We start from the raw sequence: 13804 nt of genomic DNA on the forward strand, positions 1-13804 counted from the left end.
TTTTGTGCCCGTCAGAGTAAGGAAAGACTTAGAACTCTTTGATCACTCTATAAATTGTTTTTTATTTATTTATTTATTTTTTTTAACTGCTGGCCGATTAATCATTTTTTGGCCTTTTACACCACCTTAGTTATCGGTATCGAACCACCTCTATACTAGAACCTTTAAAACTACTGAAGCCTCCGAGTCTAAATGTTTCTTTGACAAAGTCAGTCACGGAAGATAAGGGCAAGCTTCCAGAAGTAAAGAACACTGAGATACCTACACTGTCTGAACAGAGAAATGAAATGCAGAGAGGGCATGTGTGTTTAACAGAACAGAGAGCCGTTTAAAACACTGAGTTTACGCAAAGGAAAGTCAACAACCCAACATCTGCTTCTCCGACAATTTTGATGGCTGTCCAATAGTGCTTGACCGATATATCAGTCGGCCGACATTAACTTTCATAGCTTGTCAGCTGAGTGGAAGCTAATATGTAAACATGTATTCACCAAACTGTTTTGTTAAGGATTCAAAGTTCTGTATCCCCTTCATCCGAACAATTCCAGTCGTTGCATTTATAAAATGTAATATTTAAAAGTCTTGTTCTCCACCATTGAAAGTTTCCCATGAACTTGTATAGCAGAATACGGTGTAACACCGCTGCAGCTGTTTTTGTCTTGTCTCGGCAGGTGTAAATGCTTCTTGTTTTACAACCTGCCAATAATTGACTGGCAGTATTAATATAGTCAGCATTTGACCGATACTAAACATACAGTACTGATGTTTATTTAGCTATAATATAAATGTTTTCTTTATTTAAATGGTCAGCAACTGACTGATACTAAACATACAGTACTGATGTTTTTTAAGCTATTCATTGTATTTGTATTTATTCTTTATTTTCTCAGTGTTCATTTCTAGAATTTGTTGACAATGTATAATAATAATGTCAAATATTCTTTGATAAAAATATTTGTTTAAGAAAGCAGCCTTCTGAGTAGCTTTGCATAGTAGAGCTGTTGGAAAAAATAGTTTCAGCGATGCATTGCGATTCATACTCAAACGATTCTGAATCGATTCTCAAAAGAATCAGAATCGATTCTGAGTTCAGTTTTAATCACGGTAGAGCAGTGGCGCATGCCAAAAACAGATGTAGAAACAAAGACGCGAGTTAAGGGCATACCCTAAAGTCAAGTGCACAAACGCGACTGTTTGCAGACCAGCTGTATCAAACACATGACAGTTAGTGCCCGAATGAAACTATGATCCCGAAATTCTTTGACAAACCCACGCACATAGGAACAAGAAAGACGAGCTCGCACCTATTATTGCACTGATTTGCACACAACGGTGGAAAACACAGAGGAAAATAATGATGAGGCTGCGGTTAGGGAGGTGTTGGTGATGTTTTCATTTAATTATTTTTTTCCCCAATGCCTCTCTCTACTCTTGCGCGCTCTCCATTTCATTGGCTTTTGTCACTGCCGGTCACTCACTTGTCAGGACAGTGCGCATACCTGATGATAAAGGTTTGAAATGCATCGTAGCTTTTGCGAGAGGGTCGTGCGATCTTCTACTCGCAGAGCAAACAGATGGAGCAGTGCATACGAGATGCTTGATAAATTACTGAAGCAACAACTGTGCTATTTAAACCACTTTACTATCACCTGTGCAGGTGAGGAGAGGAGAAGCAGATATCTCTCTCATTCTGGACCAGCAACTTCCAGTTGTGGTTAAAAATGAAAATGAATAGCATGGCATAGATTAATTTTAAATAATAATTAAATACTATTAAATGATTTACAATGCTTAAATACACACACAAAAAAAATAATATAATCAGTTGAAGTAATAGTATTCAGTATGTTTTGATGGAGAACCAATATTTTTTGTGTGCTTTTGTGTACAGATTATTTATAAGGTTCTAAAGAAAGAAACTGAAAAACTGAGATACTTTTTAAACTATAGAACCATTTATTTAATCTTGCGGATGTTCCATGTTTAGTTCACAGCTCATACTGAATGTAAAAGGCCAGTTTATGTAATGTAACTCATTCTGATTTAACAGCTGTTAAATAAAAAGCTGATAGGGAAAAAATACATTTTGAAGAAACTGAAAAAAGAAAGAAGTTGAAGGACAAGATGCATCGAGAATCGTTTTATAATCTAATCATTACTCTTTGAATCGTAATCGAATCGAATCGTGAGGCCAATGAAGATTCACACCTCTACTGCATAGTTGTATCGATGCAGAATCGGTGCACAATCCACATAGAAGAGGTCTGTTTTCATTCCAGCTCAAAAATTAACTATATCGGCCACCGTATCAGTAATCGGTGAATTTTCCCCCTCTAAAATCGGTATTGTCTCAAAAATCCCATATTGGTCGGGCTCTACTGTCCAATCAGAATAAGCCCAATGTCTGAATATCAGTCAGCACGATCTACCCACTACATGCACCGCCATATACATACAAACACAGTGTTGAGATGTTTAAGAACATACCATCATAATAGAACTTGACTTTGCTGGGAAGAGGCTCATATGGTGGAGCAAAGACAGGCCCTTTGTGTTCAAGAAACCTCCATTTTGAACCATCTGTGTACCTTTCCTCCTCCCACCTGAACACCAAGAAAAAGCAGAGAGATGGAAGGTAGACCAACATCCCAGCCCACACAACCAAAACAGCTCTACAAAAGCACCGTAACAGAAAGGACATTTGTGACCCGCAAGATATCCCCAGATAAATCAAAACAGGAATTGACTTTAGTCTCGCAGTCAGCCTGCAATTACTTGACCATCAGAGGATGTGAGACTAACCATTTCCACTTCTCTTCTGGCTCCTTCTTTGCTTTTTTTTTGCCATCTGTAGCAACTTCTTTCTTGTCTTTTGTTTTCTTTTTGGGCTTTATGTCCTATGATGAGAGCATATCAAAAGATCCAGATTAACAAATAGCAAAAATGTCATTGAAAATAAACTTTGAGATAAGATAGCAATTTCATCCTCATACCTCTTCTTCCGGTTTCCTTTTCTTTGCCTTCTTTTCGCTTTTGTCATTCTCAGTTTTAATTTTTTTAGGCTTGAACTCGGCACTGAAAGATACATCAAGAAAAACAAAGCCTATATAAACTAAAGTCTGGCAACCATACACATTATTCAACAACTTTCATCTTCAGTCACCTTATAACTCATTCGCTCTAAAGCTTCACAAATCAATATTTTTAACAAAGAAAGATTAGTGGATAAACGCTTTAGTGTGACAGAAGATTTTATTGCAAGATTCCCTCCAAGGAATAGTTCACCCGAAAATGAAAAAAATTGTTATTACTCACCCTCTTGTTGTTCCAAATCTATATGCTGTTATTTTTTTTTTTTCCATGAAACTCAAAAGGAAGACATTTTTAAGAATCTAATGCAGACCTTTTCCATACAAGGATAGTTCATCGTGGCCATGGCGGTCAAGCCCCCAAAAGGACAAACACAAAATAATCATATATTCCAAAGTCTTCTGAAGCCATACGATAGCTTTATGTGAGGAACATACCAAAATGCAAGCTATTTACTGTTAACCGTCCCCTTCACTGAAGTTCTGAAAACTCATTTGGCTTTAGTTAGAAAAATGGCGCAAGTTTGATGTCATTGTCGCCAAACAGCATTGGTTCTCACGTGTGTCAAAACCGAACATGACGCGCCAGTTTTAATATGCAGAATGGAGAATGAGATATGAGAGCTGCGGATGGAGGGGAAGATTTTCAGCAAATTAATTAATGTCCACACATTACAAAATCTATCGTTTGACTTCAGAAGTGCACGTAAGTCTACTACATGATGTTTATATTGTACTTAACACCTGTTGTAGTAAGGAGAATTGTCTTCTTGTGTTCCATAAAACAAATAACAGCATATGGGTTTGGAATTACATGAGGGTTGAGTAAATCACAGGCCACCCAAAAATGAAAATTTGGCCTGTGAATGCAACGTCACTTACTCGTCATCATCACGCTCTCTTTTCAAGGACTTTTCGTGTTTGGGAGAGTGGTAGAAGTCATCATTGTCAGGTTCAGATTTAATGTGAGGGCTGTGTAAAGAAAGATGAAAGGTGCATTATTCTTTTTTCTTGCTAATCAGCATCTAATCCAAGATCCCTTTTAAACTGCCTCAGATAAATTAATGTTTCAAATTATTTCAGTTGTAGGTTTTTAATACAGACATAGAAAAATGTAAACCATGCTGCTTATCTAAAAGGGGTCATATAAGGAATCAATGGACCCCTTTTACACCTTGCATTAACATGCGTTTCATACCCAGATAGTATCTGGATATTCTTTAGCTTAACTGCATTTTCACCTTGCAGTCAAACGAGTCTCCGCTGTGGTTGTATAGAGATCCGTTCAAAGTTACCCAAGCAAAATGGAAAATGCAACTTGCATTCAGTATTACAGAGGCTGTGGATGAAAAAACTGAAAATTCTGTCTTTAGCTAATTTTAAAAACATTGATGGGTATTTCAAATGCTTTCCATCACTCTGACAGTCTGGGTTGGCCGCTTAAGCTTAATTTCAGGTTGCCAGAGCAAATTTAATGATATTAATCTTGCATTCAGCTCTTTCTCAGTGCTAAATATGCTTCTCGTATGAAATGCGCAAGTAAAGCCTGGTTTCACATGAGTGTTGCGCAAGCCACATAATGATTAGAAAACAGGAGAGAGACACAAGCAAGTGGGGATTCGAGGAGAGACGAAATATTCCAAGTGTATTCCAATGGAATAATTCATGGGATTTTGCGGGAGCTACTTTTCTAAATTTTTACCTCTAGTTTTATTCAGATGGATTTATTTAAAGTATGTAGCCTACATTTTGACCCTTCTCTTTAGTCACTTGTTTCCCAGCGAGACGTGATGCAAACATGTGCCTACTTACATATATATTGTTGTTCTTGCCATTCCTTTAACAAATACTTTAACTGGTAGTTAAAGTGCAGTTCATCCAAAAAGTTAATTTCTGGTATCATTCCCCTTAAGCCTGTATGAATTTTTCTCTTCCGAGGAACCCAAAAGATGTTAGGGAAAATGTTACTCTCAGTCACCATTCACACGCATTTTTTTTTTTTATTATTGAATGAAACTGAATGGTGACTGAAACTAAAATTTTCCATATTATCTCCTATTGAGTTCCACTCAAGAAAGTCATGCAGGTTTCCAACAACATGAAAGTGAGTGATGTGTGAACTATCCCTTTAAAAGTTCAAGGAAATTTTCACCAGTTACATTAAAAATTTCAGTTTAGTCTTAATATATGTATTTTATTAATAGAATATTACTATTATGTATAATACATACTTATTAAAACTGATTCTCATTGCAGAAAAAAATACCTGTTAATGTCAGATGGAGCTCTAGAGATGGAGATTAGAGATGTAACGGGTGTTTAAGCGTTTCTCTTCATCCTGAAGAGTAGTTTTAGTAGCATTAAACATAGAATTTTTGCCATTTCTGCTCTTCTTGTCAATGGTGCTGTAATATGAGGGAGCACCACAATGTGAAAGGGGGCAAAACTAGATTGCTCCAATGTTGCGTGCTTGTAATGTAGACAGCTTCGTTGGTGATAAACGGCAGAGATAGTTTTCTCGCATTGCTTGCTTACGAAGACGCGGTATAAAGCCATTTGCATGCCGTATTAACAAGTTTATGCAGGTTTACAGATCTGTAACATCTTAAGTTCAGTAAATATGTGCTTCCTCACTGTACGCTCACACTAGACTCAAGCCAAGCGTTCAATAAGTAAGCTGCACGAGAGAGACACGCACAGTAGAGCAGATTTCCTCACGCAGAGTTATTTTTTTCCTCACGCTGGAATTACAGTTGAATTCAAAGACAAAATGTATTTGTTCATTTGAATGGACTGGTTTACTAATTGTCAGCTACATGTTAAAGTGAATAAAAGTGTATGGGAATTCCTCGCATTATAAAGGTGGAACTTGCAGGAATTATTAAAACTGTGCACAATACCAGCAACCCTGTGTCGAATTTCAGGCCCTGTTTAATGTGGCCAGAATCCATCCCTGACCACCTTAGTGTGATTTCAGTTTCAGTGATCTGATCACATTGCATCTTGGGTGCATTTACACCTGTAAATTCATGTGGTCAAGTGCTATCGGATAGTGATCCGATCGTGAAAACGCATGTTAATGTGCGGTTTAAATGGGGCCTAGTCATCCTTGATCTTTTGAAAGGAAATTGTACAATGAAAACATAATGTGACCCAGAAATTACCCGTCCAAAAAGACCATTTATTAAAACTAAGCTGCAAGAATGGCTTGTTCCGAATTTGACATCAGAAACCCGAAACAACAACACCTACTCAGTGTTTCTTGAAATTTCGAGTGTGAATTGTTTTGTGAACCTGTCGCAAATGTAATGCAGGTGTTGCAAAGAAGCTGTTATTGAAGAATGGGGCATAAAAAGTTTATTTGCCCCAAAAGCCTGTGTGTGAGTGCAGCAAAGTGCTGTATCTCATTGCACATACACAGAAAAAAAAATGGTGAGATTGTTTTTCAACAAAAAAATAAAATAAAAAAATAAAAAATAATTCATAATGTATACTGATCAAAGCTACACTTCAATGAAAAAACAAAATGATCATATCCTACATCACCCGTCATATTTTGAGCTCCCACTCACCTTGCAAATCCATTTTCTTTTTCTTTTTTGGGCTTGCCATCTAAATACTGTTGTAGAAGGAAATGAAAAAAAGGAAGGAAAAAAAGAAAAAAAAAAAAAAGGTCAATAACAGCACTCAACGTTGTGTGAATCACAAAAGACTATTTACAACTCCTCCAAAGCCAGAGGGTTTAGCTCAGATAAAACTGCTGCAATGTGAAAAGTAACAGAGAAATCTGCCCACCCTTTCCTCCTTCTTCTTCTCTTTGTATTTGTCCTTCTGCTTGTCTGAGGATCCATCTTTGAGCTTCAGTCTCTCTTTATCTTTATCTCGGTGCTTCTTCTCCGAGAAATCCCTGTGGTTACTGCCAAAAAGCATTAAAACATACCGTGATCTAATTGCCACAATGGCACAGCTCATCAACAAAATCAGCTCCAAAGAAATTATAGTGTTTACAAAGGAAGTTACTGTAAAGCCAACATTCCTTCCTGTGGTATGATCACTGAATGCCACGCCCTGCTTATCAAAAACACCCCATAAAGAGTAAACTGGACCATAAACTGGCAATATATCAACTGTACGAAGATAAAGTGATGACAGAGGCCCAAAATATAATTACAATTTTGTCATACCTGTTGCTGTGCTTTGATTTCTCACGTTCTTTGTCTTTTTTGTGGTCCTTATGTTTGTGCTCTTTGTCCTTGTATTTATCTTTATGTTTGTGAGAATCTGCCAACAAAGAAATTAAATGTTTTATTTAGAGCATTAAAAAAACCAAAGAACACCTGGGAACAACAGTACGTCCCTGGAACAGGAAAGCCAGATTTAAAAGCATAGCAAAATACCTTTGAAAAGGGTATCTGGAGGTATGAAAGAGAATAAAAGCAAACTACCACATTGAAATAAAAATGTATTGCCGTGATCCATAATCTAGCCAAGTGTTTATTTCTAAAGGTATTCAACTGTCATCCAACAAATAATACCAACTAAACAAAGGTATTATGATCAGTTCAAACTGAATGGAAGATTAGTTCACCGTGGCGGCTCACTCTGCTTGCAAAAACCCATTTCAGACCAACCTGCATGAGCCTGCCAAACACTGAAGACCATTTACAGACAACTGGTTTGAAGTAAGTACAGCATGACACATTTTCGCGTGTCCTTGTCTGACCTACTGCGGACACATTAGTCACACCTTGTAGATTTTGGCACTTTGGCACAGGTCTCAAGGTGAAGTTTCCAGTTCTTACTCTCCCTCAGCTATGTATAGTGTTTATAGAGGACCCATTCTTTGCATGGTTCAGCTGTGCCAGTTTACTTGGAGGCAGCAACTGCTTTAGGACATTTGTAGGTTGGTTATGGTTAAAAGTGGGGCAGACATGTCACACTGACACTGTAGCAAACAATGAGAGAGATGGAGGAGCTTTATAATAGGTCCAAAGCAAATGATCTTCCATTCTGTAACAAGGATCAAAAGAATGGGCGGGAAATGTACAAGAGGCTTCTGGAATCCATACAAACCCAAAATGTCATCCTTTAAGACCAATGAGAAACAACCAACCTCACGTTACATTAGAATGCACTCAAGCATTAAGAGGGACAGGGGTTCTTAGTAAGGACATGAAACCTAATCCTTTATCGGGAATGAATGCATTAAAGGGATAGTTCACCCAAAAATTAAAAGTCTTTCCTCATTTCCTCACCCAGATGCTAATCTAGATATTTATGACTTTCTTCTCTTTAACACAAACTTGATGGAGATTTTTAGAAGAATATCTCAGCTCTGTAGGTCCATACAATGCAAGTGGATGCTGATAGGCACTTTAAAGCTCCAAAAAGCACAGACAATCGTAGTAAAAGTAATCCAAATGACTCCAGTGTCTTCTAAAGCAAAACGATCGCTTTGGGTGAGAAACTGATCAATATTTAAATCCTTTTCACTATAATAGTTTACTTCCATCTGCTCTCCGATGCACATACATGAGGGGACTCGGTTGGTCATGGCTAGAAGGGATCCCTCTCTCGTCAATCTCGCGAGATTCTTACACGGCGTTAAAGTTGCACAGCAACGAGGAGCGCTCGTAAAAGATTATTTTAAATAGTCTGTTTTGATGAACAGTCAGTTTTCATGATAAATTCAAGCTCTAAAATAAATATTTCACATAATAAATTCAACAAGTTTAGCTATACTTCTGCTACTTTTGGTCATGAGATATTGTTGTTCACTGGAGAAGTATATCAATCAGCTCACTTGTTGAGAGTCTGACTGGGTGGTCAAGCGATAACATGTTTGCTTCTTGTATAAGCAGTCCCGGGTACTAATCCACTCAGATGCAACTTTATTTTAATGACCAAAGATTGCATCCGCACTTTAGCGGACGTAAATCTTGAGTGGGGACACATTTGTTTGCATTTTTTTGTTTTGCGATTTGACTGGAAAAGGAACATTTTCCAGTTCTAAAAGAGATAAACACCTTTAAACAGCATCATTTTATTTATAAGTAGTATTAAAGAAAAATATTAAGAGTGGAGACAGGAAACAGGATGGGGAAAACTGGTCCAAAAGGAGGATTAGAACCCAGGTCATCCGCATAGAAAAAGCACATTCACACTGTCTTCTCACACTGAGCCATTGCTGTGATACTCAAGAAGCAGTTTGTCTTTAATTTCTTTGTTTCCACCAGACTATTTCAGTGCAAATAGCCACACTATGTGGCAGGTATTTACACCTAGTGCAAATAGTCACTCTATAATGATAATAATAATAATAATGTTATATTATTGAAGTTTCTAATGCTTTCCATTATTAATACGCTGAGATGCGAGCAAAAAAGCACAGGCGAAAGCATCTCAACAGAATGCGCATGCGTGAGAAGTTGACGAGAGAGGGATCCATTCTAGACACGACCGACTGTTGACACTACCTCTCGCGTGACGCAAGCGCACTGGCATGTTCACGTGAGAACTGATGCGATACAACCGGAAGTGCAGCTCGATTGGTTTACAAGAGAACGCTGTTCACAAGCTTCATTGGTTTTGCTTTCATTTGAACATGCCAGTGTGCTCACGTGAGGGCAGTGTGAATAGATTCCCCTCATGGACGTGCATCAGAGAGAAACTGGAAGTAAACAATTATAGTGAAAAGGACTTAAATATTGATCTGTTTCTCACCCAAACCGATTTTTGGGTGAACGATCACTTTTAATGCAACAAACCTTTGTCTACCGATGCACACTCCTCAGTTTAAGCATGTAGGGGATGGATATTCTTATTTGTCCCACCTGTTTATGCATGTTTTCATCAATATATCACAAATGTTTAACATGAAGTTGCCTGACAAAATAAAATGGATCATATAAATTACACAATTAAACAAACAGAAAAGCAATTACTCTTTAAAAAGTCAATATAGTGCCTGTATTCACCATGTTCATTTTGCCCTTCAGCAAAACACATGCGCATCTGGGGCTGTGGGAGAACTTATTTGTGAACTGTACCCTCTAGTGGACAAGTTCAATGTCAGCAGGAAGGTTATATGCAAGTTTCATAAAACAAAGAGGAAGATGCACAGAAATTAGTTATTGTATAGCTGAAACAGACCCTAAAAGCACATACTATGATGAATTGTAACCATACAAAATAAACAAATAGTGCTTAATATACTAAAATAGGCTCAAAATGTAATATATAGACAATTAGATTTCACATGGAGATCTTTGCATGGAGTGAGAACTGTTAAGGGTTCTATTGGTCAAACCAACACAGATAGCGGCAACCCATCTTGTTGGATCGGCGTCACTTCTGCACTATTCTACGCCATTTTGTAGTTCAAGTAGAGTTGTATGTTTACACTGAAAATGCAACAAAAAGAAGTTTACTAAGAGTCCCTAAATGATGTACTTCTTCAACAGTCAAAACGGAGTGTGGAATACCTCATGCATTCTTGCTATATGCAGCGGTTGGGGCGGAGTTACCTGGCTGTAAAGCTGGTCTGACAAAACAATTGTAAATAATGGAGAATGTGGCAACAAGCGAAACTTCAGAGAACACTGCATGAGTTACCATCACCTCACGCAGTGTGAATGTTCATTATTTTAGATGTAAGTGTTGAACTGAGTGGCAACCAATCACATGCTTTAGAAACATCACTTCAATTAGCTGCTAAACGGCGAATGCTTCAGTGTAGTGAAAAAAACGTTAAGTGTTCCATTTGGGACAATACTTCACTTTGAAAATTCATACACTACAAGGCTAAGTGTAGTGTATTCTGTAAGTGTATAGTACGTCATTTTGGACACAACTTGAGTTTGAGGTTGTCATACATGTCCTAGTCATATACCATCAACAATGGCTTAAAGGAATATTCTGGGTTCAATACAATTAAGCTCAAGCGACAAAATATTTGTAGTATAATTTTGATCACCACAAACATTTATTTCGACTTGTCACTCCTTTTCTTTACAAAATGCAAATATCGATGTTACAAGTGAAGCACTTATAATTGAAGTGAATGGGGCCAATTTTGGAGGGTTTAATTTTATAAAAGCAATTGCATTAATTCTTCTGTTAAAGCTTGTGTATTATTTGACTGGTAAAGTTGTTTAAATCATAGTTTTTAGGATTCTTTTAGTGTTTACGGGGTTGAAAAATTGGTTATAACTTTACACATAAAAGGATAGTAAGATATTTTATCACACTAAAATCATGTCAACACATATTGTTTACATCTTGTGGCTTTACTTTAGAAACGGTGAGTATTTTAACGTTTACGGATTGTAAGTGCAGCCCAGATTTTTTGCTTTATTTTTATTTTAAAAAAAGAAGAAGAAAAAAGGGAAGCGACTAATTTAATTTTTGTGGTAATCAACACTGCCACAAATGCTGTCTATTGAGCTTAACCGAAATATTCCTTTAAGTACACTAGAATGATCTCATAATTTTAGCAAACTTTTAAAAAGATTAATAGGCTACATACTTTGATCTATATATCTAGCTTTGGCTATATAAATAGATATTTTATTTTGATGGGTTTCACTGTACATTTTTATTAATATGATCCCGGTGATATTCAATTTTTTTGTGGTATGTAGGCTATTTTGCATGCAAACGTAGTAAAGCATGGGTAAAAATCTACATATAAGATTTATGGCAACAAGAACTTGGACGTTTAGTGGAATGTGAAGTTATCCAAGTATATAATACAAGATGTTACCTCATGTGAGGTGCTAGTAGGGAGCTTCTTAATCAGCACAGTCATAGGCTACAGATCCTTAGTGCAAAAACTTGACTCTCTTGTGCAGTTTGTGCATCACAGAAAAGTCAATCCAAAAAGTTTACATTTATACCCATTGAATAACTTTTAAGAATGAATATGCTTATATATATATATATATATATATATATATATATATATATATATATATATATATATATATATATATTTAGGGTGTCAAAGTGCTTAGGTGCTGTGGGATTGGTTGCTGTGACATGCCAAAGTTTGAAATCGTATAGATACGGGAAAAACAATTAGTCCTCACTATTCATCGAGATCTGTTGGAAGAGAGGAAAAAATAAATAGGCAAAAAGTCAAACTATAATAAAAGCTGTGACTTCAGCAATACCCCTGACTGACACTGCATTTTTCTACATTGTTAAATTGATCCCACACATTGACACTTGTGTATAATCGTGAGGACTTCAAATTCAGTGAAATCCCCAGCAGTGACCAATTTTAAATTTCCACCAATTCTTGTTTAAATATTGCTTTTGTGATTCAAATTAGACCTCTTTACATAAGAAACGAGTTTTAATAGAGACTAGATGTCTCCATAATTACATCTAGAGCTTTAATGAGTAAAGGTGCATAAAAATAATAATAATAATAAATACCATAAAATAAACATGTGTTTAAGGTTGTGCGTTTATTTTCGTGCATGATTCAAAACAGGTCACACGCGTTTCTCAATTCTTCGCCTCCATAATCACGCCGATGTGCACTACACTCAGAGAAAAAGAAAATGGCGCAGAGACTAAGTCCTCAACCCCCAAAACCTCAATTTCACAAGCCTTTTTCGATATTTTTCCGCCTCCAAAAAACAATCAAGCGACATGATTAGGCAAATAATCTCTCTCTCTATCAAGATCAGGCTTTCCCGTTGACAAAAATGCTAAATAAGTATGATTTTAAAGGGCTCAATGTGAACAATAGGCGCTTGTCAGAGAGCGAGAGGGGACTTAGTCTCTGGGACGCCATTTCTGTCCTTAGAACTAACTGGTCGTCAGGCAAGCTGCTGAGCGATCAGGTTAGAGATCAAACCCGTAAAATGTTATGTTATGATAGTGTTTTGATTTGACAAGTCCCACTCACCATTATATCTGGATCCCGAGTCGATCTGCGGAACAAATAGTGGTGTATAAGTTAATGTGAAATCGTGCCATGTCAAAATGCTGCTAACTTTCAACTTGATGTTAGTCAGAGCGTTAGCGCTCGAGCTAACAAGCCTGTTCATAAAATTGCGTTTAAATACCACCGATGCAAAGGACTGTATAAAGTTTTTATTCGCTTGATAAAACATTCGTTAGGTAATGTTTATGTTACAAACGTTGTACAGTACAAAACGGACCAAAAAATGTATAATTAGTACATTCAAATCCGACTTCTTGTGTCTGTTAGCACGCTGAGGAAGAACTGCCGCTGCGGATGGAATTTAAACAGCCGAGCTACTGACTACAAACCATCAAGAAAGAAAATAAATAATTGACTGCATTAAATCACACACACTTTACCTGGGAATCGTTGTGGGAATGGCCCCCACTCATTTCTATGATTCTTATTTTTTAAATAACACAGTTAAGAGCCTGTCAAACTAAAATGCCGGCGAGGAGCTGTGGGCAGAATGAAGAAAAAACAGTTGTGTAACAGACCAAGCCCGAAATTTCAAGAACTGCGCATGTCAGACTCGTTTAAAAGGATAAAAAAGGCGTTATTCCGGCATCTGGCTCCTCCCATACAGCGTGCCCGCACAGATCCGCTCCACACTGTCACTACGCACTTACTATGGCGTTATAGCCACGTGGTACCAGGTAAACGTAAGTAATAAAGATAAATATCAAAGTGAGAATGAGAATAATCAAGAATGCCTCACTCGGTTGCATATAATGCA

The 13804-nt window shown here is 37.1% G+C and overlaps 1 protein-coding gene across 2 annotated transcripts in view; it reads right to left on the reverse strand.

The window, feature by feature from the left end:
* LOC127426354 (DNA topoisomerase 1-like) overlaps nucleotides 1-13547 on the reverse strand; it is a 29852-nt gene extending 16305 nt beyond the window's left edge. Inside the window, exons 1-9 of one of the 2 annotated variants that reach the window (XM_051673110.1) lie at nucleotides 13428-13547; nucleotides 13009-13033; nucleotides 7274-7370; nucleotides 6885-7005; nucleotides 6662-6708; nucleotides 3972-4061; nucleotides 2994-3075; nucleotides 2803-2897; nucleotides 2488-2603 (exon numbers count right to left, since the gene is read on the reverse strand). In XM_051673110.1, coding sequence (XP_051529070.1) covers nucleotides 2488-2603; nucleotides 2803-2897; nucleotides 2994-3075; nucleotides 3972-4061; nucleotides 6662-6708; nucleotides 6885-7005; nucleotides 7274-7370; nucleotides 13009-13033; nucleotides 13428-13460 — 706 coding nt within the window. In that variant the 5' untranslated portion in view covers nucleotides 13461-13547. Of the gene's footprint in view, nucleotides 1-2487; nucleotides 2604-2802; nucleotides 2898-2993; nucleotides 3076-3971; nucleotides 4062-6661; nucleotides 6709-6884; nucleotides 7006-7273; nucleotides 7371-10066; nucleotides 10119-13008; nucleotides 13034-13427 lie in introns of those variants that run through there. The other variant, XM_051673111.1, reaches the window with a different exon arrangement.
* Nucleotides 13548-13804: the final 257 nt, after the last annotated feature.

This window comes from Myxocyprinus asiaticus, chromosome 35 (assembly GCF_019703515.2).
Source record: "Myxocyprinus asiaticus isolate MX2 ecotype Aquarium Trade chromosome 35, UBuf_Myxa_2, whole genome shotgun sequence".
Classification (NCBI taxonomy): Eukaryota; Metazoa; Chordata; class Actinopteri; order Cypriniformes; family Catostomidae; genus Myxocyprinus; species Myxocyprinus asiaticus.